A 25,060-nucleotide genomic window follows, 5' to 3' on the forward strand; every position below is an offset into this window, starting at 1 on the left:
GATTAATCACGAGTGAGTGAGTGAGTGAGTGAGTGAGTGAGTGAGTAAGTGAGAGAGTGAACATGTGAATGAGTTAGTAACATTGCCAGTCATATAGGTGCATCACATCTCGAAAAAGAAAAAAGCCACACATTATTTTCTCTGTGCCTTTTTAATGATGAAATTTGTGTTGGTTTAGGCTTACCACAGGTCTGCGTCTGCCCCTTACTGTGTGTGTGTGTGTGTGTGTGTTTTCTTCGTTTCCTCCTGCTGCCGTTTGTTGTTTTAAGCTGCTTGGAGTGCCAGAGGAGAGGAGTTTACTACATCCGGATAACTCAGATAGTGTCAGGTAAGTTATCAATCACAGAAAACAATACTAAATCAACCTTCTATTCTGATACTCTGTGTATTTCCTTATGTAGTAAACCCATCTGTTACTCCAACCTGATCAAACCAACGCAGATACTTATTTCCAAATGCTATTTGACCCAGGTTTGGAACTGACAGCATCTAAGACCAAGCCCATCCCTTCTCAATATGTGCAACTTCTAAAACTTACAAAATGAGCAGGACCCTGATATCCAGAAAAGGTGTAGTGAATCTCTCGCAAGGCGATGGGAGGGATGTAATTACTGAGGTAATGTGAATGGAATACAACTGATGTGAGCCAATGAGAGTAAAAAGCTAGGATTCTCCATTGTTCCGATTGGCTAAGGAGTCATAAGAGCACGTCATGTCTGGTTTGATTGACAGCTGGCTGCCTTGGCTCTGAGCTTCTATCTGAGCTTCAATCTGGGCATCGGTGACCTGGGAGAGAGAGAGAGAGAGAGAGAGAGAGAGAGAGAGAGAGAGAGAGAGAGAGAGAGAGCGATGGAAGGACAATGGGATGGTGATCAACAATGGGAAGATCCAAAGATAAAAGAGGTCACTTTTTATTTTGCAGAGAAAGAAAACCTGTAGATTAAGCTTTTACTTTTGTATTTATTTTCATCTATTTCATGTAAAGCACTTTGAATGGCCTCTGTGTATGAACCGTGCTGTGTACAAAATAATTTGCCTTGCCCTACCTCTTCAAACTTCTTGGCTTTGTACTGGTCCGCCCCTTTCAGGAAGTTCAGAAGTATGATGTCACACAGAACGGTGCCCTGCAGCCAAACAGGACAACGCCGAAATTAGTTATATTGAAATTAAATATACTACTTTTCTCTTCATGTCAGATGTCATGTAATGTCAGACACCAGAAAAAGGTGGGTACATTTTGGTTACGGCTGGTTGGTAGATTTGTACATTTTTCGTACACTTTGAAAAGTAACATTTGGAAGTATTTTTTTCCTATTCTATCAAATCAAATTCAGTGGTAAAACAGTGAAATTGGCAGGTGGTCTTTGGATTAATGTGGATAATGTCATGTGGTGATCTGGGGAATGCAGAGAAAGGCATCACTAGAAGCACCTACATGACTAGCTCTATTGACAAGCTTTGTATGCATTACTATATTATACAAAGACTGTTAAGAGTCTTGACAAAAGCCAGTGGGGTGAAAACATAAGCCGCTGCTGGAATACAATATAAAATGACCCTTTTCTCTCAGAAGTCTCCTTTCAAATCCTCCAGCCGACAAAAGCCAACAATGGTGGCACTGGTGGCAGCACAGAGCGTTTGTCGAGCTTTCCCAGGAAACCAGAGAGAGAAAAGGGTAATTTTATACTGTAGTTCAGCAACGGCTTGTGTTATATTTCATACTGGCTTCACGTCTTGCTTCGCCTATTGGACTATGCTCGCGCCTATGGCGCACTTTGAAAGACCTTTTTCTTTTTTTTAAAACTTCATTTTTTAGCGTTTATCGCTTTTCTGGTCAAGCATGACCGACAGATGCAGGGTGAAACGGGAGGGAGAACAGGGGAAGACATTCGGCAAATGACGGCGGGTCCGGGAATCGAACTCGGAGTCAACCAGATCCGTGACGCAGCACGGTATTCCCCGACGCTTTCGCGTCGAGGTACATGGTGAGCTACTGGAGCTCCCCTGAAAGACCTTTTTCATGCACCTTACATCTACCTAGCCACACCCACTTCCGGTAGTATATAACCCGGTGAAGTGGCCATGCTCAACCTCCCTCGTTCTTTCACACGAAAGGCTGTTCACAAGCACATGCAGTGTTGAGAGTACGTGTTACTTGTTGCTATTAGTTAGAGATGGATCGTATACCACCACCCAAAAAGTCCTCTTTAGGACTCCCCCAGCGCTTTCAGCGTCTGTTGTCCAGGCAGGGTGAGCCTCCGGCCAGCCCCGGCGCGGTCTCCCTGATGGCCGACGATTTGTGGCTGAAGCTCAAGCGCACCGAGCAATCGGGAAGCGAGAGCAGCAGGCAGTCTGTGGAGGTGGAATACGCGTCGCCGGGTGAGTCCGGGACCGTAGAGCCATTCCCGGGCCAGGGGGAAGACCTGTGCGTCTTCCCTGGTGTGTCACCATCTATTCAGATGGAGGACCCGAATTTTACCCCCCGCTTGGTGCGTCAGGGCTAATCACCCCGGCCCCTCGGGATGTATACTTGGAGGAGGTCAGGCAGTAGTCGAGGCTATTGCCCATCTTCCCCAGTATTATGGCGGCTGCGGCCGCAGCCAATGGTGTCCCACTGCCTGTGCCCCCGCCGATGCCTGTCCCCGATGGCATGGTGGGGGACTTTTTTCAGGGAGGACCCATGCAGCAGGCAGGACCTGCTGTGCCCAGGTTTCCCCCCAATCTACCCATATGTCGCTAAAGGACAGGTTGTGTCGAGTGTTAAGAGCCTGACCAAGGCCTATCTGCCCTTTACACAGGTGGAAGGCTGGGTCAGAGGGCTTAGGACCAGCATGCCGCGCTTAGACAAGCCGCTCGCCTCGGTCCTCAGCCCGGAAATGATGTGGCATCTCGACCGGTAACACCCGCACCCTCCACGTCTGTTCGGCCGAATGGCATTTGTGTTACAAACTAGCAGTCATTTCACCTCCTAATGTGTGCCCAAAATATCGACAGACCCCGGCAGGTGTGTGTCTATGCAAACATGATGTGCGTGGGTCTTCTCAGAGAGTAGATCAGCGCCTTCATTCCACTGGGTCTGCTCATCGTTCATCCCCTAGTATTTCATACGATAGGGGCTCTGTTCTTCCTTTGGCACTGACAGGCCACGTTACTAAATCTCGTAGTAAGCGGTCAGATAAATCATCTCTCATGTTTGATTGATTGATTGAAAACTTTATTAACAGATTGCAGAATGGGTACAGTACAGTACAGCTCAATACATACAATTGTTAAGGGGATGCAGACCAGAGAAAGACTTTCGTCTTGTTTACATCAGCGGGCCTTACCCAGGTTCTTATGGGGACCGGGGATGACCATAAGAGTGATAAATCATCTGGTGACCCACCCCTTGTTAAGTTGAGTCGTAGTGGTTCTCGTGTCGGCTCGTTTGAACAGAACGTAGCCCAGAGACCACGGGGCTACAGTTTCAAGATAATCTGAATAAAGATTACACTGTGTGTGTGTGTCGGGCCGCAGAGCTAGTGATCCCCAGTTTTCTGTCAGTGGACCTAGCTCATATGGGGAACAGCGTCGTCTCCTCTCTGAGGCGGATATGATGTATGGTGTTTCCCCAGGTTCTAACCCTCCCTTTCTGTTGGGGTCCCCCATGGGTGCAGCTGGCACAGTGCACGGCGGAAGGGACCGGGATCTCTTATCTACAGTTCTTAGCAGGTCAGTGCCAGTTAAGCGCACGACCGCTTTGCGACTTTTACCACATATGGTTACGAAAGTGCAATATGTTGGGGGTGGATAGAGAGAACGCTGAGATTGGGGCTCGTGTTGCAATTCGCCCAGCCCCACCCTCCGTTCACGGGTTTGAACCCTACTCTGTTGTCAGATGCCATGGCGGCGACAGCCCTGGCCGCCAAGATTCAATCTCTGTTGGCGAAGCAGGTCATTATCACGGTCCCACTAGAGGACGTGATGAGAGGTGTCTACTCCCGATATTTCCTGGTACCCAGGAAAACGGGGCGAATCAGACCCATACTGGACTTATCTCCGTTCAATCGGTCGATTGCGGTGAAACCGTTCAGAATGTTGACCGTCAAACACCTACACCTACTGGGAGACTGGTTCACATCCATAGACCTTTCGGCTATTCTCTGGCCCCTCGCACTTTCACCAAGTGCTTGGAGACCGCGCTAGGAATAAGAATAAGAATCTTATTTTACCTAGACGACATACTGGTCCTCAGCCAGGAGGAGGCCGCCAGGTCCCAGACCAGGAGGGTGGTGGAACACCTGTCCAGTCTGGGCTTCGCTGTGAACTGGAAGAAGAGTACCCCTCTTCTGAGCCAGCAGGTGGAGTATTTGGATTTAATCCTAAACTCCAGGTCTATGAGGGAAACTCTATCGGAGCAGCGCCGGGAAGATATTCTCAGTGCACTCAGGGAGTTTCATCGTCGCAGGTCGGTTACGGCGTGGTCCGTAATGCAGGATGGCGTCTGCCCACTTTGTGGTCCCGCTCAGCCTCCTCTTTATGAGGAAAATACAGAGGTGGTTTTCCAGCATGAGAATCGACCCTGTGAGAGGCAAGTGGAGGCGCCTGAGAGTCCCTATATCAGTGATAGGGGACCTCAACCACTGGAGAAAACCGGGGACCCTCACCAGAGGAGTCCCCATGGGCAGTGTCACGTCTCATGTGACAGTCTTCTCCGACGCCTCCCTCACGGGTGGGGGGTATGTAGGACCAATGCGGTAGGGGGCAGTTGGCCTGCTCTGTCTACCCTACATATCAATGTATTGGAACTGAAGGCAGTGCATTTGGTCCTCAGGGAGCTTATCACTCTTGTGAGGAACAAGCACGTCCTGGTCAGGACGGACAGCATAACGTTATGCCTCCTCTCCACTAGGCGACAGTCAAGCTCTGGCTATGGACATCTCGCAATCTCTGCAGCCTGAGGGCTCTCCACATTTCAGGCAAAGATAATGTGGGGGCAGATCCGGACATAGTCAGACTGTTCTGGAATCAGTTTGGGGAGGCCACCGTGGACCTGTTTGCGAGCATTCAGTCCCAGCAGTGCCCCCTGTGGTTCGCAGACAGTCGGAAGGACAACCCTCCTCTGGGAGTGGATGCCTTCTCTGTATACCCCTGGCCACATGGAATACTGTATGCGTTTCCCCCCATCCATCTGATACACCAGTTGTTGGAGCGGGTATGTCGGGAACACAGGACTCTTATCCTGATTGCGCCGGACCGGGGATCAGCCTGTTGGTTCTAATTCAACTCCAAGTGGCTCCACCATGGCCAATCCCATGGTCTCGGAGAGCCCTCTCTCAGGCACATGGCTCTGTGTTTTGGCCGCCTGTCCTGGGACAGCATCTGATGGCCTGGCTGCTGAGAGGTTGAATTTGGAAAGGATAGGTATTAATGCTGTTAATAGGTATTAAATTATTAATACCATCCGGAGCGTGCGTGCTCCGTCCACTAGCGCGGTTTACACAGGGAAGTGGCGTATATTTCAAGAGTGGTGTCGGGCTGAGGGTCTGGACCCGATCTCAGTCTATCTTGGATAGAATCTCAGCTTCGACAGTGAAGGTGTATGCTGCGGCTATATTGTCACGTCATATAGGCTTCGAGGGCAAGCCGATATTCAGCCACCCTCTTGTAAAACGTTTTCTGCTGGGCGCACAACGTCTCAAGCCTATTAAACGTAATTTGTCCCCAAGCTGGGACCTCCAATTACTCTTGGTTAGACATTTGGGTGCCCCTTTTGAACCTCTCGTCTTTTAAAGGAAAACTCCAACATTTTGGGAAATTAGCTTATTTAACATCTTCCCTGGAGTTAGACAAGAAGATACATACCTTTTTTGTCTCTGTGCGTGCATTTAGCTTTGGGAACAGTCGCTCCGTTAGCGTAGCTTAGCTTCATCACTGGAAGTGGGGGAGGACAATAGCCTGATGTTCCCTTACAGTGTATACAGTCACCAAATACACTCCAAATACAACTCCAAAACGTTCATGTAAACATGTTGTGACCTGTGTATTTACCACATGGAGAAATAAAAAATAATTGAATTAGACAATTACGTTTTCTAAGCAAATATACTCTGAAATTTTTTTTGCCTAAGCACTCGTCTCTGTGCGCAGTCAGTGATTTCTACGTGAAGCCGTGTTTGTGGACATTCTCATTAATTCAAAGGATCCGAACCGATTGAAGTTTATGGATACCATGACTTAAAATCCTCTTACCTTGACGATTAAAAGCCTCCCCAATTTAGAAAACAGTAATCCAATGGCTGGTATTGATAATATAATACTAACTACTGCACGTAGCTAACCGGAGCTAACACAGAACCGGATGGTCACTAAAGCAAATATAATGACTTCCTTTCTGGGGTTTTCAAAATAAAAGTGCGACATTTATAGCAGCGGAAAACGTTTATTTTGTACATTATCTAACGTTAACACAAACCTAAACTAACTTTAGGTTAGTTGTAACATTAGTTTAGGTTCGTGTTAACGTTAGATAATGTATAAAATAAACGGGGAGGCTTTTAATCGTCAAGGTAAGAGGATTTTAAGTCATGGTATCCATAAACTTCAATCGGTTCGGATCCTTTGAATTAATGAGAATGTCCACAAACACGGCTTCACGTAGAAATCACTGACTGCGCTCAGAGAGGAGTGGTTAGGCAAAAAATTGTTCCGAGTATATTTGCTTAGAAAACGTAATTGTCTAATTCAATTATTTTTTATTTCTCCACGTGGTAAATACACAGGTCACAACATGTTTACATGAACGTTTTGGAGATGTATTTGGAGTGTATTTGGTGACTGTATACACTGTAAGGGAACGTCAGGCTATTGTCCTCCCCTACTTCCAGTCATGAAGCTAAGCTACGCTAACGGAGCTTCCCAAAGCTAAATGCATGCACAGAGACAAAAAATGTATGTATCTTCTTGTCTAACTCCAGGGAAGATGTTAAATAAGCTAATTTCCCAAAATGTTGGAGTTTTCCTTTAAGACTGTGTTTCTCCTGGCCGTCACCTCCGCTAAATGCGCTCTTTCGGTTCAACCAGAGTGCCTGTCTATATGGGGGATAATAGCAGTGTTACTCTGAGGCCCAATCCAGCCTTTGTGCAGATATTGTGCTAAAGGCTTTCCACCTTCACCTGTTGTGTCCTATTCGTGCACTTGCGATATGTCTTAAGTGCACACAGGACCTCAGGGCTACCAGTCAACTATTTGTTTGTCATGGTGGCCCTAACAAAGGTAAGGCACTGTCAAAACAACGGCTGTCACATTGGTTGTGCAAGGGCATTGCCCTTTGTTACACCTTGGCTGGATAGGTTCCCCCCGCAGGCATAAGAGCGCATTCCACCCATGGTTCTATCTCATGGACATGACTGAGAGCTCTGTCTCTCATGCGGTCCTTAGTGCTGGGACCTCTTCTGCATCCTGCTACTAGTGTGTTAGCAGGGATGTGTGGTGATGTAGACTGTGGGTTTTACGCACTGTCTACTCATGTGTGTGCCTTTTCGGGGAGCTGCACCCTATTACGCATAGAGTTCTATCCTTACGCTCCTCGTTAGGACGAGTGTGGGGCTAGGACCCCCCCAGCTTTGGTGATCGTGAGGGGACCTCAGGGGGTACATTTATCGGGGCTACAAGCTTGCTTTCCGCCCATTAGTCCAATAGGCGAAGCAAGACGCGAAGCCAGTATGAAATATAATGAAGGTTATCCTATAACCCTAGTTATATGATTACTGGCACATCGTCTTGCTTTTCCGGCCCTGAGGACCCCATTTCTTTCGCGTGAAATTCAGACTCGGACGGGTGAGCATGGCCACTTCACCGGGTTATATACTACCGTAAGTAGGCATGGCTAGGTAAGGTGCATGAAAAAGGTCTTTCAACGTGCACCATAGCCATAGGCGCGAGCATAGTCCAATAGGCGAAGCAAGACGCTTTGCCAGTAATCATATAACTAGGGTTATAGGATAACCTTCGTTTTCACCCCATCAGCCTTTGTCGAGACTCTGAGCTTTCTGTTGATCCCTTCGAAACTTAAAACTTGCAATAATTACTTAGGACGAGTTTTGACCTCAGAATCTGCGGCAGTTCGTAATAGAGCACCTACATGACCTGCGCATGCGTCTCATAAAACATCCCCCAAAAAACTACCACAATTTTCCACTTATAGCCCACGGCGGCAGTCGTGCATGCTGTGGAAAACAGTAGGCTATTTGTAATAAATACTATTTGATCTAACTTTCATACATGGCCATCATTGTGATCAGGAGATGTTGCATCCTTACCAAGCCCACGGACGTGAAGGCAGCCACCAGGTTGATCAGCGTTGGAACAGTGTCAAACTTCCCTGCCTGAAACAGACACACTGCTTTTAAATGACAGACAGGCAGATACACACACACACATGCTTTCTCTCTCTCTCTCTCTCTCTCTCACACACACACACACACACACACACACACACACACACACACACACACACACACACACACACACACACACACACACACACACACACACACACACACACACACACACACACACACACACACACACACACACACACACACACACACACACACACACACACACACACACACACACACTTACATTTCCAGTAACCATGATATCAAAGCGGATGGCAAAAGCCTTGTGGAGTGTTCTGAATTCAGTCCCATTGTCTGTCTTGAAATATTTAGCAAACCTGTTGATAAAGAGGAAGACAATAAGATGTATAAGATGTCCCTTTCTTTTTCTTTTCCTTCTGAAAAGAGAGAGAGAGAGAGAGACAGAGACGGAGAGAGAGAGAGAGAGAGAGAGAGAGAGAGAGAGAGAGAGAGAGAGAGAGAGAGAGAGAGAGAGACAGAGACAGAGTATGGGAGACATGTAGGAAAGTAGGCCTTGGTGGGTTTGATTCTGGCTCAGCAGGGGGTAGATGTGGTTCCAGAGATGGGGGATCAACTACACTACACCATTGTCGGGAACCAATCAAATGTGTTACTAGAGGCATTGCACAGAATGTTTGCATAGTTTTCTTTCTTCCAATATGGCTGCCTGTAACCATTGGTACCCACTTTCAAAATGCCTAATTTCTTTGCAGTGGTAGAGTAGAACACTGGAAAAGCACAATATTATTGTTCTACTGTGTCATGTTTACAAGACCCAGTAATAAGCCACCAAATTATTATATTTTGATATATTTATCATATATCAACATATACTGTAGCAACCATTGTTTTGCACATACTGTAGCAACCCTTGTTTCTTCCAACATAGAGGAAAATGGACATTCTAAACATTCCATGGAAGGCCTCTATTGCCCCACCTCCCTCTAGGGCCCGCCTCAGTCTAGGGGCCCTGCTTTTGTCTAGACCCCCACCCTCCTAGGAGTGCCCACCCAAAATAAAATCTCCGGTAAATATATAAATGGATGGTCCAGGAAACCTTTCATTGTCTTCATTTGTTGACACTGTATTAAGACTAAGGGTTGGATTAGAAAATAATGGGGTGACAAGAAGAATGAGTGGCAATAAGGGATGGGAATCGCCCAAAATAAATTATTGCTTAGCGTCCCAAAATGACATGGGAAGCCTCTAGTAATAACACACATGAAACAGCCCTTTCTTGTAGTATGCACCTTTTACCGGCATATCAGTATAACTAGCAAAATAGATAGTTTAGTAAAGTAAATTTGAGATTAGTCACAACACACTAAAAAAATATAAATTGAGACAACATCTTTTTACAGTGTAAACTCCTTGAAACAAATGCATCAGTACTGGAACAAGATAAATCATCAAACCCCATTGGCTGATTTCCCCCCTCTTGTTTTAAGAAGACGTATGACTCAATACGAAATAAAATTACTTATAAAAAGAGTAATTATTTCAGCGATTAGGTGTAGGAATAGTGGCAGTACCTGAAGTTATAACCTTTGGACACAGCGTTCTTGACAAACGGGGCGTCCAGCCGTGTGAAGGAATATCTAGGCTTACACAAGTCAATGTTCAGGTCCAAGTTACACTTCCACTCAATGTTTATACCTATCTCTCCACCCTGGGAGAGAGAGAGAGAGAGAGAGAGAGAGAGAGAGAGAGAGAGAGAGAGAGAGAGAGAGAGAGAGAGAGAGAGAGAGAGAGAGAGAGAGAGAGAGAGAGAGAGAGAGAGAGAGAGAGAGAGAGAGAGAGAGAGAGAGGGGGAGGGAGAGAGAAAGAGAGAGAGAGAGAGTTGAGAGAGATGGAAAGAAGAAAGAAAGAAAGAAAGAAAGAAAGAAAGAAAGAAAGAAAGAAAGAAAGAAAGAAAGAAAGAAAGAAAGAAAGAAAGAAAGAAAGAAAGAAAGAAAGAAAGAAAGAAAGAAAGATTGATGGGGGGGGGGCACAATAAGCTTGGTTCTGCTCCTCTCCTCCCTCTGCTCTGTTCCACACATTCATACGGACAGGTTGCGGGAGCGACAGTGGCTCAGGGGGTAGAGCAGTCATCTGGTGACCGGAAGGTTCCTGGTTCAATTCCTGCTCCTCCCAGGCAGCATGTCGAAGTGTCCTTGAGCAAGACACTTAACCCCTAATTGCTCCCGATGAGCAGGTTGGCACCTTGCATGGTTGCCTCCGCCATCAGTGTGTGAATGTGAGGAACAAAAATTGTAAAGCGCTTTGGAGGAGAGAGATGCAGTGAGGAAGAGGAGGAGAGAGATGCAGTGAGGAAGAGGAGGAGAGATGCATTGAGGAAGAGGAGGAGAGAGATGCAGCAAGGAAGAGGAGGAGAGAGATGCAGTGAGGAAGAGGAGAGAGATGCAGTGAGGAAGAGGAGGAGAGAGGAGGAATGGATGAAGCAAGGAAACCATGTCAGTGATGGAGGCGAGGTTTTGTCCTGTGTAGTTCAGAACGTCCCCCACGCGGAAGATGGGACAGTGGGGGTTTGTCACAGGATGGTAGTTACACCTTTTGATCTGCGCTGATGTCAGAGAGGATGGGAAGTTCCCTCTGAGAGAGAGAAAGAGAGAGAGCCTTTATTGTACACTCTTGACAGGATAGCTTAAAATCGATTTAGTATCGTAATCGTATTTCTACTGTACATTCATCAAAAAGAGTTTTCCCTCCATAACTCTACAAATGACGCCCATGTGAGCCCAAATCTTTTCAAACCCCCTCTAAATCCTTCATTTGCAGAGTATTGGACATCCAATTTAAAGGAACATGGCAACATTATGGGAAATTAGAGTCAGATGTGAAGAAGATAGATAGCAATTTCCTCTGTGTGTGTGTTCAGTAGAAAGCTATCTGGCTGCAAGCAAGCAAATGATTGGAAGCGGATATGGACTACTAACCTAGCTTAAAACTCTGGAGGCGTGAATACTTTCCCTAAGCGGGTTGGTGTTCTATCGCCCTGCTCTAAGACAAACTCTAACCTTAACCAACTTCGAAAGAGTGCCTAAGCTTAACCGGTGGCAGAACTAGGCGTCACACGATTGGCGCACATGTCACATGACCAGAAACGTCAGTGGCCAATCAGATCGCGCAAACCAAATGCGGAAGTACAACCCGCTTAGGGAAAGTATTCAGGCCTCTGGGAGAGGTGTTTTTGACATTGGTAAACGCTTCCTCTGTTCTGAGACAATAGAACAACAAAGGAGCTCATTTTAAACAGCGAGAAACAGTCTCTCTCTGAAAACAATAAGCCCCACACAGTGTCACAGCAGGTGCAAAGCATTCTTGCATAGATTGAACTGGTCTTACACAAATTGCCATGCCTGTGAGCCACCACTAGGGGCAGAGTGGCTAAATATGAGTGAGTGAATGAATATGAGTGAGTGAGTGAGTGAGTGAGTGAGTGAGTGAGTGAGTGAGTGAGTGAGTGAGTGAGTGAGTGAGTGAGTGAGTGAGTGAGTGAGTGAGTGAGTGTGCTGGGTATAGAGGTGCTTCACATCTAAAACAAGAGAGACAGACACACAGAGACATATTGTGTTGCGGTTGTCATTTACCAGTATGTATGGCTCACCTAGTGACATTGAACAAAGGGAAGCGCACACTGTTCTTGATGAAGATGGTGAAGTCTTTCACATCCAGCATTGGCTTACTGAGGAGGACAGACAGTAGTGATGGTCTTACTGAGGAGGACAGACAGTAGTGATGGTCTTACTGAGAGGACAGACAGTAGTGATGGTCTTACTGAGAGGACAGACAGTAGTGATGGTCTTACTGAGAGGACAGACAGTAGTGATGGTCTTACTGAGAGGACAGACAGTATTGATGGTCTTACTGAGAGGACAGACAGTAGTGATGGTCTTACTGAGAGGACAGACAGTAGTGATGGTCTTACTGAGAGGACAGACAGTAGTGATGGTCTTACTGAGAGGACAGACAGTAGTGATGGTCTTACTGAGAGGACAGACAGTAGTGATGGTCTTACTGAGAGGACAGACAGTAGTGATGGTCTTACTGAGAGGACAGACAGTAGTGATGGTCTTACTGAGAGGACAGACAGTAGTGATGGTCTTACTGAGAGGACAGACAGTAGTGATGGTCTTACTGAGAGGACAGACAGTAGTGATGGTCTTACTGAGAGGACAGACAGTAGTGATGGTCTTACTGAGAGGACAGACAGTAGTGATGGTCTTACTGAGAGGACAGACAGTAGTGATGGTCTTACCGAGAGGACAGACAGTAGTGATGGTCTTACTGAGAGGACAGACAGTAGTGATGGTCTTACTGAGAGGACAGACAGTAGTGATGGTCTTACTGAGAGGACAGACAGTATTGATGGTCTTACTGAGAGGACAGACACTGTGTGTGTGTGTGTGTGTGTGTGTGTGTGTGTGTGTGTGTGTGTGTGTGTGTGTGTGTGTGTGTGTGTGTGTGTGTGTGTGTGTGTGTGTGTGTGAGATGCATATCACCTCGCATTGGCACTGTCATCCTCAGCTGGACACCAGCCTTCAATCTCACAGCTTCCCTTAAGACACTCACCAGTTATCCTTCCTGAGAGAGAGAGAGAGAGAGAGAGAGAGAGAGAGAGAGAGAGAGAGAGAGAGAGAGAGAGAGAGAGAGAGAGAGAGAGAGAGAGAGACAAAAACAAAACAATCAATCAATCACAATTAAATGCTGAGGAAAAAGCAAGTGGCATCAACTGAAACTTTTACGACAAGTCATCAGGAAGGGCACAACTCTATCAGCTGAGTGACAATGTTCATCAAAGTGTTGAGTGCTACAGTTTTATGATATGGTCAGGAAGTATGCTCCACCTTGATATTAGTATAGTATAGTATGTTGGCCTGTTATATTGTGGTGTTTCCTTCCTTTAATATCATGATATATTATTGTTGTTATTATTATCACAAGGAGATTGTGGATATTGTGATATTCTGCCGTATTAGAGACAGAGACATTTTCTGAAAATGGGATTTTGTTCACCCCTACATTCAGATCAGTTAAGGTTAGGGTTATATCGTGAGTTTGCCTCCCCCCTACATTCAGATCAGTTAAATATAGTGATTTCATTCACCCCTACATTCAGATCAGTTAAATATAGTGATTTCATTCACCCCTACATTCAGATCAGTTAAATATAGTGATTTCATTCACCTCTACATTCAGATCAGTTAAATATAGTGATTTCATTCACCCCTACATTCAGATCAGTTAAATATAGTGATTTCGCTCACCGCTACATTCAGATCAATTAAATATAGTGATTTAATTCACTCCTACATTCAGATCAGCAAAATATAGTGATTTCATTCACCCCTACATTCAGATCAGTTAAATATAGTGATGATTTCATTCACCCCTACATTCAGATCAGTTAAGGTTAGGGTTATATAGTGATTTCGTTCACCCCTACATTCAGATCAGTTAAATATAGTGATATCGTTCACCCCTACATTCAGATCAGTTAAATATAGTGATATCATTCACCCCTACATTCAGATCAGTTAAATAATGATTTCGTTCACCCCTACATTCAGATCAGTTAAATATAGTGATTTCGTTCACCCCTACATTCATATCAGTTAAATATAGTGATTTTGTTCACAGCTACATTCAGATCAGTTAAATATAGTGATTTCGTTCACAGCTACATTCAGATCAGTTAAATATAGTGATTTCGTTCACAGCTACATTCAGATCAGTTAAATATAGTGATTTCGTTCACCCCCACATTCAGATCAGTTAGCAAGTCACACTCACCGTTTCCAAGGTAGGACCCTAAATGCTTCTCACAATCTGCACTTGAGCTGCACTTGTACCTATCTCCAGTCTGAAAAGAACACACACAGACACATACACACAGATCTCAGAGATTGTTGTGACGATAAGAAATGGTGATTTTAAACAAAGCAATGTTCACTGTTAATTTTACACATGCAACTGCTCCATGACCTCTGTGGAGGCTGTATGTTTCTGTGTTGAATTGTAAGATGATTGGAGCTAATCTTTTCCAGAGACAACAGTATGGCCATAGAAAGAATACTTGGGGAACAGTAGGGGGCCTGTGCCGGGAAAATAGAAAATCAGATAAACTCAAAAAGGTTAAATTCATTCGGACAAATCAAAATGAATTAATTAATACAAACAATTGGACTGCACTGCAATAGAGGGAGCCAGTTACTGTGGAGCTCTACGATCTTACAGTGATCCTACAGTGATCTTACAGTGATCTTACAGTGATCCTACAGTGATCTTACAGTGATCTTACAGTGATCCTATAGTGATCCTACAGTGATCTTACAGTGATCCTACAGTGATCCTACAGTGATCTTACAGTGATCCTACAGTGATCTTACAGTGATCCTACAGTGATCCTACAGTGATCTTACAGTGATCCTACAGTGATCTTACAGTGATCCTACAGTGATCTTACAGTGATCTTACAGTGATCTTACAGTGATCTTACAGTGATCCTACAGTGATCTTACAGTGATCATACAGTGATCCTACAGTGATCTTACAGTGATCCTACAGTGATCTTACAGTGATCTTACAGTGATCCTACAGTGATCTTACAGTGATCCTACAGTGATCTTACAGTGATCTTACAGTGATCCTACAGTGATTTTACAGTGATCCTACAGTGATCTTACAGTGATCTTACAGTGATCTTACAGTGATCTTACAGTGATCCTACAGTGATCCTACAGTGATCTTACAGTGATCCTACAGTGATCCTACAGTGATCTTACAGTGATCCTACAGTGATCCTACAGTGATCTTACAGTGATCCTACAGTGATCTTACAGTGATCCTACAGTGATCTTACAGTGATCCTACAGTGATCTTACAGTGATCCTACAGTGATCCTACAGTGATCCTACAGTGATCTTAGAGTGGACTCACCTCTGCACACGTCCCTTGGAATTGGTTCTCAGTGATGATGAGTCTGGTCATGATACAGAACACAGCAGCACCCTGACACAGAGCAGAACGGACGTGATTGGTGTCAGTTTGGCTCAGAGGTTGAGAGCGAAAGGTCACACATTATCCCCAGGCGGCAGACAGGTGGCTGCTTGGTGTTATATCTCCAGTGCTGCACCATCCCGACCAAAGTACCGTCTAGAAAGGCATTGAACCCCCAACTGCTTTTTTGGGGGTTTCAATTTGCACAATGAAACAAAAGAAAAATATCAAAGCAACAAATTAAACACAAATGTGCAGGTGAGATTAAAAACCCTTAGAGGTTTATGAAGGTATCTCTCCTACTAAACAATACACAAAGTAATGAAACAACCGACTGAAAATAATTGTAACATAAGCACCAGTAAATAAACAAGGACATAATAGGTAATAGGTAAAAAATTGGTAAAAATGTAAATAGAAAAATTGCATAATGTGGCAAAAATAAAATCACCAGTGTATGTGTGTGTGTGCGCGCATGTGTGTGTACGTGGGTGTGAGTGTGCCCAATCAACACACTTTTTATAAAAAATTTGTAGTCCTTTACCTGCCCACTCTAAAGGCTGTGAGCTCTGAGAATGGAGTACATAATGTGTATTAGGGGTATTATGTGAACATGGGTGTGGAAGTATGATACTGTACAAACAGGTGAATTCCGATAATTAATCCAGTAATTACCTTGTGGCAATCAAATAATGATGTATCCCCCATTTTAATAATGGTGAAATCTACCTTCACAAAACAATTGCTGGCATGAAATTAAAACCCACTGTTTTATTACAGTGGTTAGCACTGGGTAGCTTTGAAAATAAAACTAAGAAAAATACTCTACAATAACTAGTTACAAATGCTTGAACATTGTATATAATCTCAACACAAATCCAAGAAAGATCACCCTTTGAAACAAAGTGAACCAACATTGTGCTTCGAAGAGGCTTCTTTGTACAGTAAAGGTAGGAGTACCATAATTTCTAGTTTCAAACAGCGCTCCGGGGATCTGTTTTATAATCTTGTAACTCTTTATGTATTCAATACTAAAGATATATCATCCTTAATTTGACTTTTCCAGTTAGTCAAATGAGTAATATTGGATTCTCAATTAGAATATAGGAAAAAGTCCTGCCAATGGCTTTTGGACTGCACACAACCCACTGTGAAATGCATGCAGTATAGATACATGTTTGTCCCCCTTAGTAATGAAACATTGTTTATGTGCTTTTGGTATAACATGAACAACACAATTTCCATGTGTTTTGAATATTTCTGGTCACAGGAATTGCATTACAATTGTTGTAATACCCCTTATTATGGGGTTGCCTGTGTCACAAGGTTGGGACCCTAACAGGAGTGTAGTGGAAGTGGAGTCCTTGTGTTGTCAAATGATAAACCAAATGCAGGCACTGTCTACACCAGGTCATCAACTACATTTGTCCAAAGGCCAGAATGTGGGGGCTGGACTTTCAAACAGATAGCTTATATATTTTTTTAATGTAGGTCTAATTAGCCTATTATTGTTTCATATTTTCACTTTCTTTTTAGTTTTTAGTTTTAATTAGCCTATATCAGTGTGAAGAGACTCCTAACATCAATACTGCAGCCAACCACTAGGAGGTGATAGATATATTGGCTTTACTTTTGAGGAGCTCTCATCAATGGTTTTGGCTATTATGCAGTGTCCTGATTGGCGGAAAACGCTTGCAGGAAAAAAAGCCTTTTGAATTGTTTGTCAAGCAAGGGAAAATGTCATCCTCAAAGAGCCTCAAGTATAAAACCACAGCTTGAATGGACTGTATGCATTCATCATGCCAACTTTCAGAAATGTTAAACTTGTATGTCTCATTTGCATTTGCATTCCATTCATAAAAGACTGGAATTTATTTAAACTTCACCTATCCTAGGCATGCACCCCAGGCCTACATACAACAAACATGTCCATGGTTCTGAAACAACAGCACGCCATCCATTGCTCTAATTGCATGTTTGTGTTTGTGTTTGTGTTTGTAACATGTGTGGATGTGTAATAGAATTGGAGAAGTCTGTTGAACTCATTTTTCTCACTCACTTCCAATGTCATTCAGACCCAACCAAGGCCTGCATGTAGAATGTGATGAAAGGACATGTCACCCACCTGTGGAGGGGAGACGTAGTCGGCCACATCCACCACACGGTCCTTCTGGACACCGAAGCCCTTGACTTTGGTCATGACAGAGGACTCAATGCCTGTGTCTTGCATCTGGTAAGCTTTCTCGTGGTAGAAGACCCAGCTACGAGGCAGAGGGGAAAGAAAGAGAGGTTAGGAAGTGTGCCACATCATCACACACCAGCGCTGCGTATATTGTGGGATGATATGCCCTTACACATCATCACACACCAGCGCTGTGAATATTGTGGGATTATATGTGTAGCAGCCTGAATATTCTACTAAGTATTCAGAAGTGCTAACTAACTGTTACTTTCCCTGTGTGTGTATAACGTGTGATAAACAGTGTTCCTTTGGATAGCTCGCCCAGTCTAATAACGAGGTGAGGTGCTACTCTTCTCCGGCTTCAGTATGGATCACTAACAATAACATTGAAGCACCTTTTCCCTTTCTGGAGTGGTCCTAGAGTGGGATCAGTGGCGGTTGCCAGCAGGGGGCGAAGTGGCAGTGGTGGCAGGTGGAGCGGAGGAGAGAGGGAAGCAACGAGGAAGAGGGAGTTACCTGGGAGCGAGAGGACCAGGAAGCTCTCTTCGGCAGTGGACTTGACCGTGAACAGTCGCAGTCACAGCGGGCGTGTGCTCTGGAAGAGCCCCGTTGCAGAAGTTATGAGGAGAGCCCCGTTGGAACGAGCAACGGGTGATAAGAAGTACTTGCTAGTTGGCGGCTACGTGGCGTAGTGGGCAAGGCGCTCACCACGAATGCTGGAGACGCTGGGCTCGCCTGTTCGAGCCCAGCGCTCCACATTGCTTTCAGTTTAGCTGGTCGTTCATACTAATACACATTGGCCGTATTAGGGGGTGGGAAACTGATGGGTGGGGATCGGGCGTTGTGGACAGCGACTCCTACAGGTCGGTTGGTGCGCCTGCGCAGTAGAATCAGGAAGTGTCGGGGGCAGCGTGAGCCTCCCACGCGTTACTCCTCGCCACTGAGAGATCGAGCTGCGCAGGTGAAAAGATGCGACTGCTGTTACCTCAAGTACCGGAGGGGACTTGTGCTATGTATGACTTAGTCCACATTGCAGCCGGCTTGTGGGAGGCAAGAAACAGCGTTCGTGACAGGGGGGGGTTGAATTGGATGATACGAAATTGGGATGGGAGAAAATATAGAAAATGGGAGAAAGAGTGGATCAAAAAAAAAAGAAGTACTTGCTAGTTGACGGGTTATCCTAAAAGTACCAGCGATAGTGTGTGAGTAAGCGATACAGAACGAAGGACTAACGTCTAGAGTTAACGAGACTAACGTCTATAGTTAACGGGTTATAGTAGTAAGTGTGCGGTGTATTAGCATGCTGCTAACGGCTCCGTCTGACTCCAGTAGACTACCGGGCGCGCGGCGCTGAAGACCGGTGGTATAGTCAGCCACGTTGCGTTAGTAGTACAACCGATATAGCAGGAGGGTGCATCCAGACCCGAAGTTTAGCTGTGTTTAGGGTAGCAACAGTATTAGCAGTTTGCGCGACAGCAGCAAGCAACAGCCAGCAGTGGACGTTCCCCAGACGTTACAGAGGACGCCTCTTCCCACCAGCAGAGGTCTCCATCACAGCACGCTCCTCCAGCTAACCACTGCCCATGCTGTTCGCCCAGCCCGCTGGCTGTGCTCGCGGGATCGCCGACGCCATCTTGTCACCTGGACGAGAGGTGATAAGAGTGGGTCCGCCATCGGGCGGCTACGTGGCGTAGTGGGCAAGGCACTCGCCACGAAATGCTGGAGATGCTGGGCTCGTCAGTTCGAGCCCAGCGCTCCACATTTGCTTTCAGTTTAGCTGGTCGTCCGTACTAATACACATTGGCCGTATTAGGGCGTGGGGATCGGGCGTTGTGGACAGCGACTCCTACAGGTCGGTTGGTGCGCCTGTGCAGTAGAATCAGGAAGTGTCGGGGGCAGCGTGAGCCTCCCACGCGTTACTCCTCGCCACTGAGAGATCGAGCTGCGCAGGTGAAAAGATGCGACTGCTGTTACCTCAAGTACCGGAGGGGACTTGTGCTATGTATGACTTAGTCCACATTGCAGCCGGCTTGTGGGAGGCAAGAAACAGCGTCCGTGACAGGGGAGGGTTGAATTGGATGATACGAAATTGGGATGGGATAAAATATAGAAAAATGGGAGAAAAAGTGGATAAAAAAAAAAAGAGTGGGTCGACCATCTTGGCTAAGTACGAACGGTACCTCGTGTATCCACATCAACGTCCATTCAAGTGAACGCTAACAACCAGTGTCTAAGGGGTACCCCAAACAATTTAAGCCGGCTTTAGTGTAGGTTTTATTTTGGTAACGTGGGCCCACATTTACTTGGTTTTCTTTTGGTATTTTATTATTCTTGTTATTTGAATTCCCAATGTTTTTCTACTTTATGCCTGGGTCTCCCCTAGTACAAGCGGGGTGTTATTAATGTATGTATGGGAATGGTGGGAATAGTTTCCCCTACATTATCAGTGAGAGCACCCGGTGCCATGTATGAATAAATCTGAAGTATTATCTGTAACTGATAACCTGCCCAGGCTTCAATACAAAGTAGACCTTATTGGGAGCACTGTGTGTGTGTCTGTTTCTTCCATTTGCTAATCTAACCCCTGGGTAAATATTGTGACTGCATAATTATTTAACCCTTACACCCCATTCACAGAATAGCATTTGAAGGGTCTATACAGGTGGTCAAGGGAGGGTACTGCTTAAAGGGAAGCCCAATAATACTATTGAACTGACAGTCACTGGGTGTGGGAGGGCTGTCGGAGGTACTGGGGGAAGTGAGAGTGTGTGGGGAGCTACTGCTGACCGCCTTGGAAGGCGAGGGAGACCAGAGTACCAGTCCCCAGGTTAGTAAATCCTGGGCCCCATCCACTCCTGCTGCAAGCCCTCCAGAACGACGTTCCGGGCCAAAGACGGGGGTACATATAGGTCCAATTCTATAGTATCCTACTACCCAGTGTCTGTGTACTACTACTCCCACAAGCAGGGATAATCCACCCTTCTACATATGCCTTACACATCATCACACACCAGCGCTGTGAATATTGTGGGATTATATGCCTTACACATCATCACACACCAACGCTGTGAATATTGTGGGATTATATGCGTTACACATCATCACACACCAGCGCTGTGAATATTGTGGGATTATATGCCTTACACATCATCACACACCAGCACTGTGAATATTGTGGGATTATATACCTTACACATCATCACACACCAGGGCTGTGTATATTGTGGGATTATATGCCTTACACATCATCACACACCAGGGCTGTGTATATTGTGGGATTATATGCCCTACATATCATCACACACCAGGGCTGTGTATATTGTGAGATTACAGTATATGACCTACACATCATCACACACCAGGGCTGTGTATATTGCATAAATGTACACCAAGATAGAACTAGAGAGCTGAGATATTCAGAGAGTATGTGGCACGTCTAGGTACAATGTAAATAAAGGGTATATCCTGAGCCATAACCGTTTACATGTGTTACTTCTCAAGCAGTGTGGGGTCATGTGTTTGCCACGGTGGCTCAGCACTGTTGAATAAATAGGCAAAACATTACACTACACAATGTAATCAGGAATTTGTAACTTTGCATGAAGTTACAACTGTCAGGATCTAGCATGTATTTTGCTAATATAAAAAGTCTATAGTCTATCTATAAATCTACCATATCTTGATTGTTTGATTGAAACTTTTATTAACAGATTGCAGAATGGGTACAATACAGTACGGCTCAATACAAACAACTGCTAACAGGATGCAGACCAGAAAAAGACTTTCGTCTTGTTTACATCAGGGTCCTCCATTTTCAATTCATCAAGACATTTATGACATACATGACATACAAATATACAGTACTGTTTCAGAAAAAGATCATAAAAATATATATATACATTCGAAGGGGATCTATCTGTCAATCTATCCGTCTATAATTGTATCTATTGTAAATTACTTAAACAAGTGTGTACAATCAACTTATCTACTGTGTTAAGACATGTGCTCACAGGGAATGTCAAATCCATACATTCTTGTTAGGAGACGAGAGTCTGTGTTGCAATGTCCATTTTTTCCTTGCAACATATCATTTTCCTGTCTATAAATAGTTTGATCCACTTTTTGAATAAACCTCCTGAAAGATGTTCTACCTTTCATTATTGGATATTATTGATAACCATGACAATTTCATCATCATTAGGTGGCTTCTTCGTTCCGAAGGTTGCCTATCACTCTCCAACCCATTCTGTCCCCACTTCTTCTCTCCAACTCCGTGACTCCGCCTCTCACTCCACTCCAATCACAGACATCGTCTACCCAGCCTCTTCTTGGTCTTCCACTTCCTCTCTTTCCATCCACCTTCCCCATCACCACCTTCTTGAACATCTCCCCGCTGGATCCTCTCAGAACATGCCCGCACAACTCCATCTTTCTCTTTTTCAACCTCTCCAGCAGCTGTCCTCCTTGCATATCCGCTCTTCTCAGTACCTCCTCATTCTTGATCTTATCCTTCCATGTTATCTTCAGCATCTTCCTCAGTGTCCACATTTCAAAAGAGTCTATCATCCTCTTTGCCTCTTCATTCAGCGTCCATGCTTCTGCTCCGTATGAAAAGACTGACATAACATACGTTTCAATTTGGATATTGAATATAGTCAGATATACGAGTACATTTAGGTGAAGGCCAGACTAGATTAGTAACTTTGTTACTTTGAAAGTAACTAGGTTACTAAGTCGTCGCCGTCCCCCCTGCTGCTGCCACAACATAAGAATGACAACAGTTTTTTTATTTCTTTTTTAATAATGCTTTATTGAAAGTGCATAATGTCATAAATCATGATTGGCTGCTCAGACAGGTCATCATGAGACGTCATCAGCCATCAGGCCATATAAGGTTGCAGCTGTTCACTGCTCAGGCACTCCATCCATTCTGAGACAATGGACTCAGTGCGTACTCCGCAAGTTGTGCGTAACAGGAATCTCTCTCACTCTCTCACTCTCTCTCAAGTAGCCAAATTACACTATAAAACGAACTGGATAGTTGATTTAACTTCATGCTGAAGCTATTCTAAAATCAGCTATAAGCGTAAACATGCTTGTGTGGCTGTGTGCGTGCGTGCGCGAGCGCACGTCCCATCTCCGGTCTGGGTTCTGGAGAGGTAGCTGTACCCCTCTCTTATCAGCATTATGAGATAGTAACTAAATTGTAACGCACAGCCACTTGGAAAAGTAACTGTAATCAGATTACTGGCTTGTAAAAAGTAACAAGTTAGATTACTATTTACTGAAAAAAGTAATCAGATTACAGTAACTAGTTACTGGCATCACTGCTCAGGAGACAGGGATTGATATCAGCCAATTAAGGGGAAGGGTAGCCCCTTACGTGACTGCGATCTGCAAGCCAGGGGCTAGGGGAAGGGATGATTAGGTGGCCTTGATGTCAGAGACCTGATTGGGAATTTGGCCAGGAACATCGGGGAACCCCCTACTCTTTGCAATAGGCATCCTGGGTTCTTTAACGACGAGATTCAGTCAGGACCTCAGTTTAGCGTCTCATCCGAAGGTGGGCACTTGCAGCTATACGGTCTCCCTATCACCGTAACAGGGGCATTGTTACTAACTGATCCAGAGGACAGTGCGCCCCCTGCTGGACAACAACACCACTTTCCGACAACAGCCTTGACAGGGGCTCGAACCGGTGATCTTCCCATCATGAGTCCGGAGCTCTACTCATGTAGCCATGATGACAGTGTTTTTTATACTATCAAGTATCAACCCTATGTGGTAACGGTTGACTGTCTCAAATCAAGGTATCCAATGGTGTTTTTGACCACCAGTTGATGTAGCCCCCTTCGTGACTGCGTGTAGCCTGGGGCTGTACCGCAGTCACTCTCACGTAGACCGCAACCAGTGTCATAATAAGGTACCAAGCTCGGCGTTGCTAATAAACAGTTTAAAACATTGTTACTCCATGAGTGGTTCTCACAGAGCGAGCCGTGTATTTCCGCCATTGGTGTCACCGCGCATGCGCACCAGGCATTTGGCTGCCTGGTCCAGGCATTACAGGCGGAAATACACGGCTCGCTCTGTGAGTACCACTCGTGGAGTAACAATGTTTTAAACTGTTTATTAGCAACTCCGAGCTTCCAGACCACACTGTAAAGATGTGTTAAACCCATATTGTACGCTGGGTATCTTTGAAATTCATATCTGATATATTTTTGACCCACCGCGAGCCCCCCGGCCACGCTTGGTACCTTATTATGACACTGGTTGCGGTCTACGTGAGAGTGACTGCGGTACAGCCCCAGGCTACACGCAGTCACAAAAGGGGCTAAGTTGATGGAACTGGTGCTATAGATAGAGCACAGTAGGAGAAAAGGGGGGTCCCTGAAATTAACTAGCAGATATAAAAAACACTAACACCTTTTACAGGTATAAAAAACACGATGTCATATTGGCCAGCGGTATAACTAGTAAGAGTAAGGGATATATACAGATATAGTATATACAGGTATGTAAAAAGGATTATATGCAGGTCTATTCAGACAGATGTGAAAGGGGTAAAAAGCATATATACTTGGCTTACTTACGATATTGGCTTTTTTACCTATACCGATATTGTCCAACTCTTAATTTCCGATACCGATATCAACCGATACCGATATATGCAGGTTTCCACCCCCCCCCCCCCCCCCCCCCCCCAAAAAAAAGAAATAATTTCAGGTAATTAACATTACATATCTCTTGTTGTGAGGATTGGCCCATTCTCGCCACACGCTTCAAGGTACTGTGAGGATTGGCCCATTCCCGCCACACGCTTCAAGGTACTGTGAGGAGGATTGGCTCATTGCCGCCACACGCTTCTAGGTCAATTACCAATTGCCGTCACGCACCTGTCGTTTGTTTGTAATCAGCGCTCCAGAGCCCTTCATATACTCGGGTCTTTCTGTCAATCGTTGTCGGGTCGTTTTGGATTACCACTGCTGCTGCCTGTTCCCCCCGTTGTTGTACCTCGTCTGTTTTTCTTCAGGATGTCTATGGAAGTCGCCGCTGTTGTGTTTCTCTATCATCCGTTGGAGCTGTGCCTCGTTGCCCGCTTTGCGCATTTGCGCTTTGGTGAGTTTTTGGAACGAACCTTTTGGATTCTCTGTTTTCTGTGTGTTTGGATAACACTGAAGATTTGCCGTTTTTGTTTTGTACTGGACTCAGCTAAACTTGTGTGTTGGTAACACTGAAGATTAAGTCACGTGTGATTGTACTGGACTCAGCTAAACTTGTGTGTTGGTAACACTGAAGATAAAGTCACGTGTGATTATACTGGACTCAGCTAAGGAGGACTGGACTGCCTCTGTATTCCGTTGGCTTGTTTATTGACCACTCTCTCTCTCTCTCCGTTCCTCCCCGAGTTGGATCCTGGAGTAGCTGCAGAGCCGCAGAGGCAGTGGCGCTACGCCGCTTCACCATCTCAATACC

General features: G+C 45.1%; 1 protein-coding gene across 1 annotated transcript in view; it reads right to left on the reverse strand.

The window, feature by feature from the left end:
* Positions 1 to 663: 663 nt before the first annotated feature.
* Positions 664 to 25,060, reverse strand: part of p2rx3a (purinergic receptor P2X, ligand-gated ion channel, 3a) — a gene marked incomplete at both ends in the record, with an annotated part of 37,968 nt that continues 13,571 nt past the window's right edge. Inside the window, 10 exons of the mRNA XM_084332034.1 lie at positions 664 to 786; positions 1,047 to 1,124; positions 8,302 to 8,367; positions 8,627 to 8,720; positions 9,936 to 10,072; positions 10,854 to 10,995; positions 12,011 to 12,119; positions 14,197 to 14,266; positions 15,343 to 15,414; positions 17,528 to 17,663. Of these exons, the coding sequence (XP_084188160.1) occupies positions 664 to 786; positions 1,047 to 1,124; positions 8,302 to 8,367; positions 8,627 to 8,720; positions 9,936 to 10,072; positions 10,854 to 10,995; positions 12,011 to 12,119; positions 14,197 to 14,266; positions 15,343 to 15,414; positions 17,528 to 17,663 (1,027 nt within the window). The remainder of the gene's footprint in view (positions 787 to 1,046; positions 1,125 to 8,301; positions 8,368 to 8,626; positions 8,721 to 9,935; positions 10,073 to 10,853; positions 10,996 to 12,010; positions 12,120 to 14,196; positions 14,267 to 15,342; positions 15,415 to 17,527; positions 17,664 to 25,060) is intronic.

The sequence above is a fragment of the Notolepis coatsorum genome, assembly GCF_963971535.1.
Source record: "Notolepis coatsorum genome assembly, chromosome: 16".
Classification (NCBI taxonomy): domain Eukaryota; kingdom Metazoa; phylum Chordata; class Actinopteri; order Aulopiformes; family Paralepididae; genus Notolepis; species Notolepis coatsorum.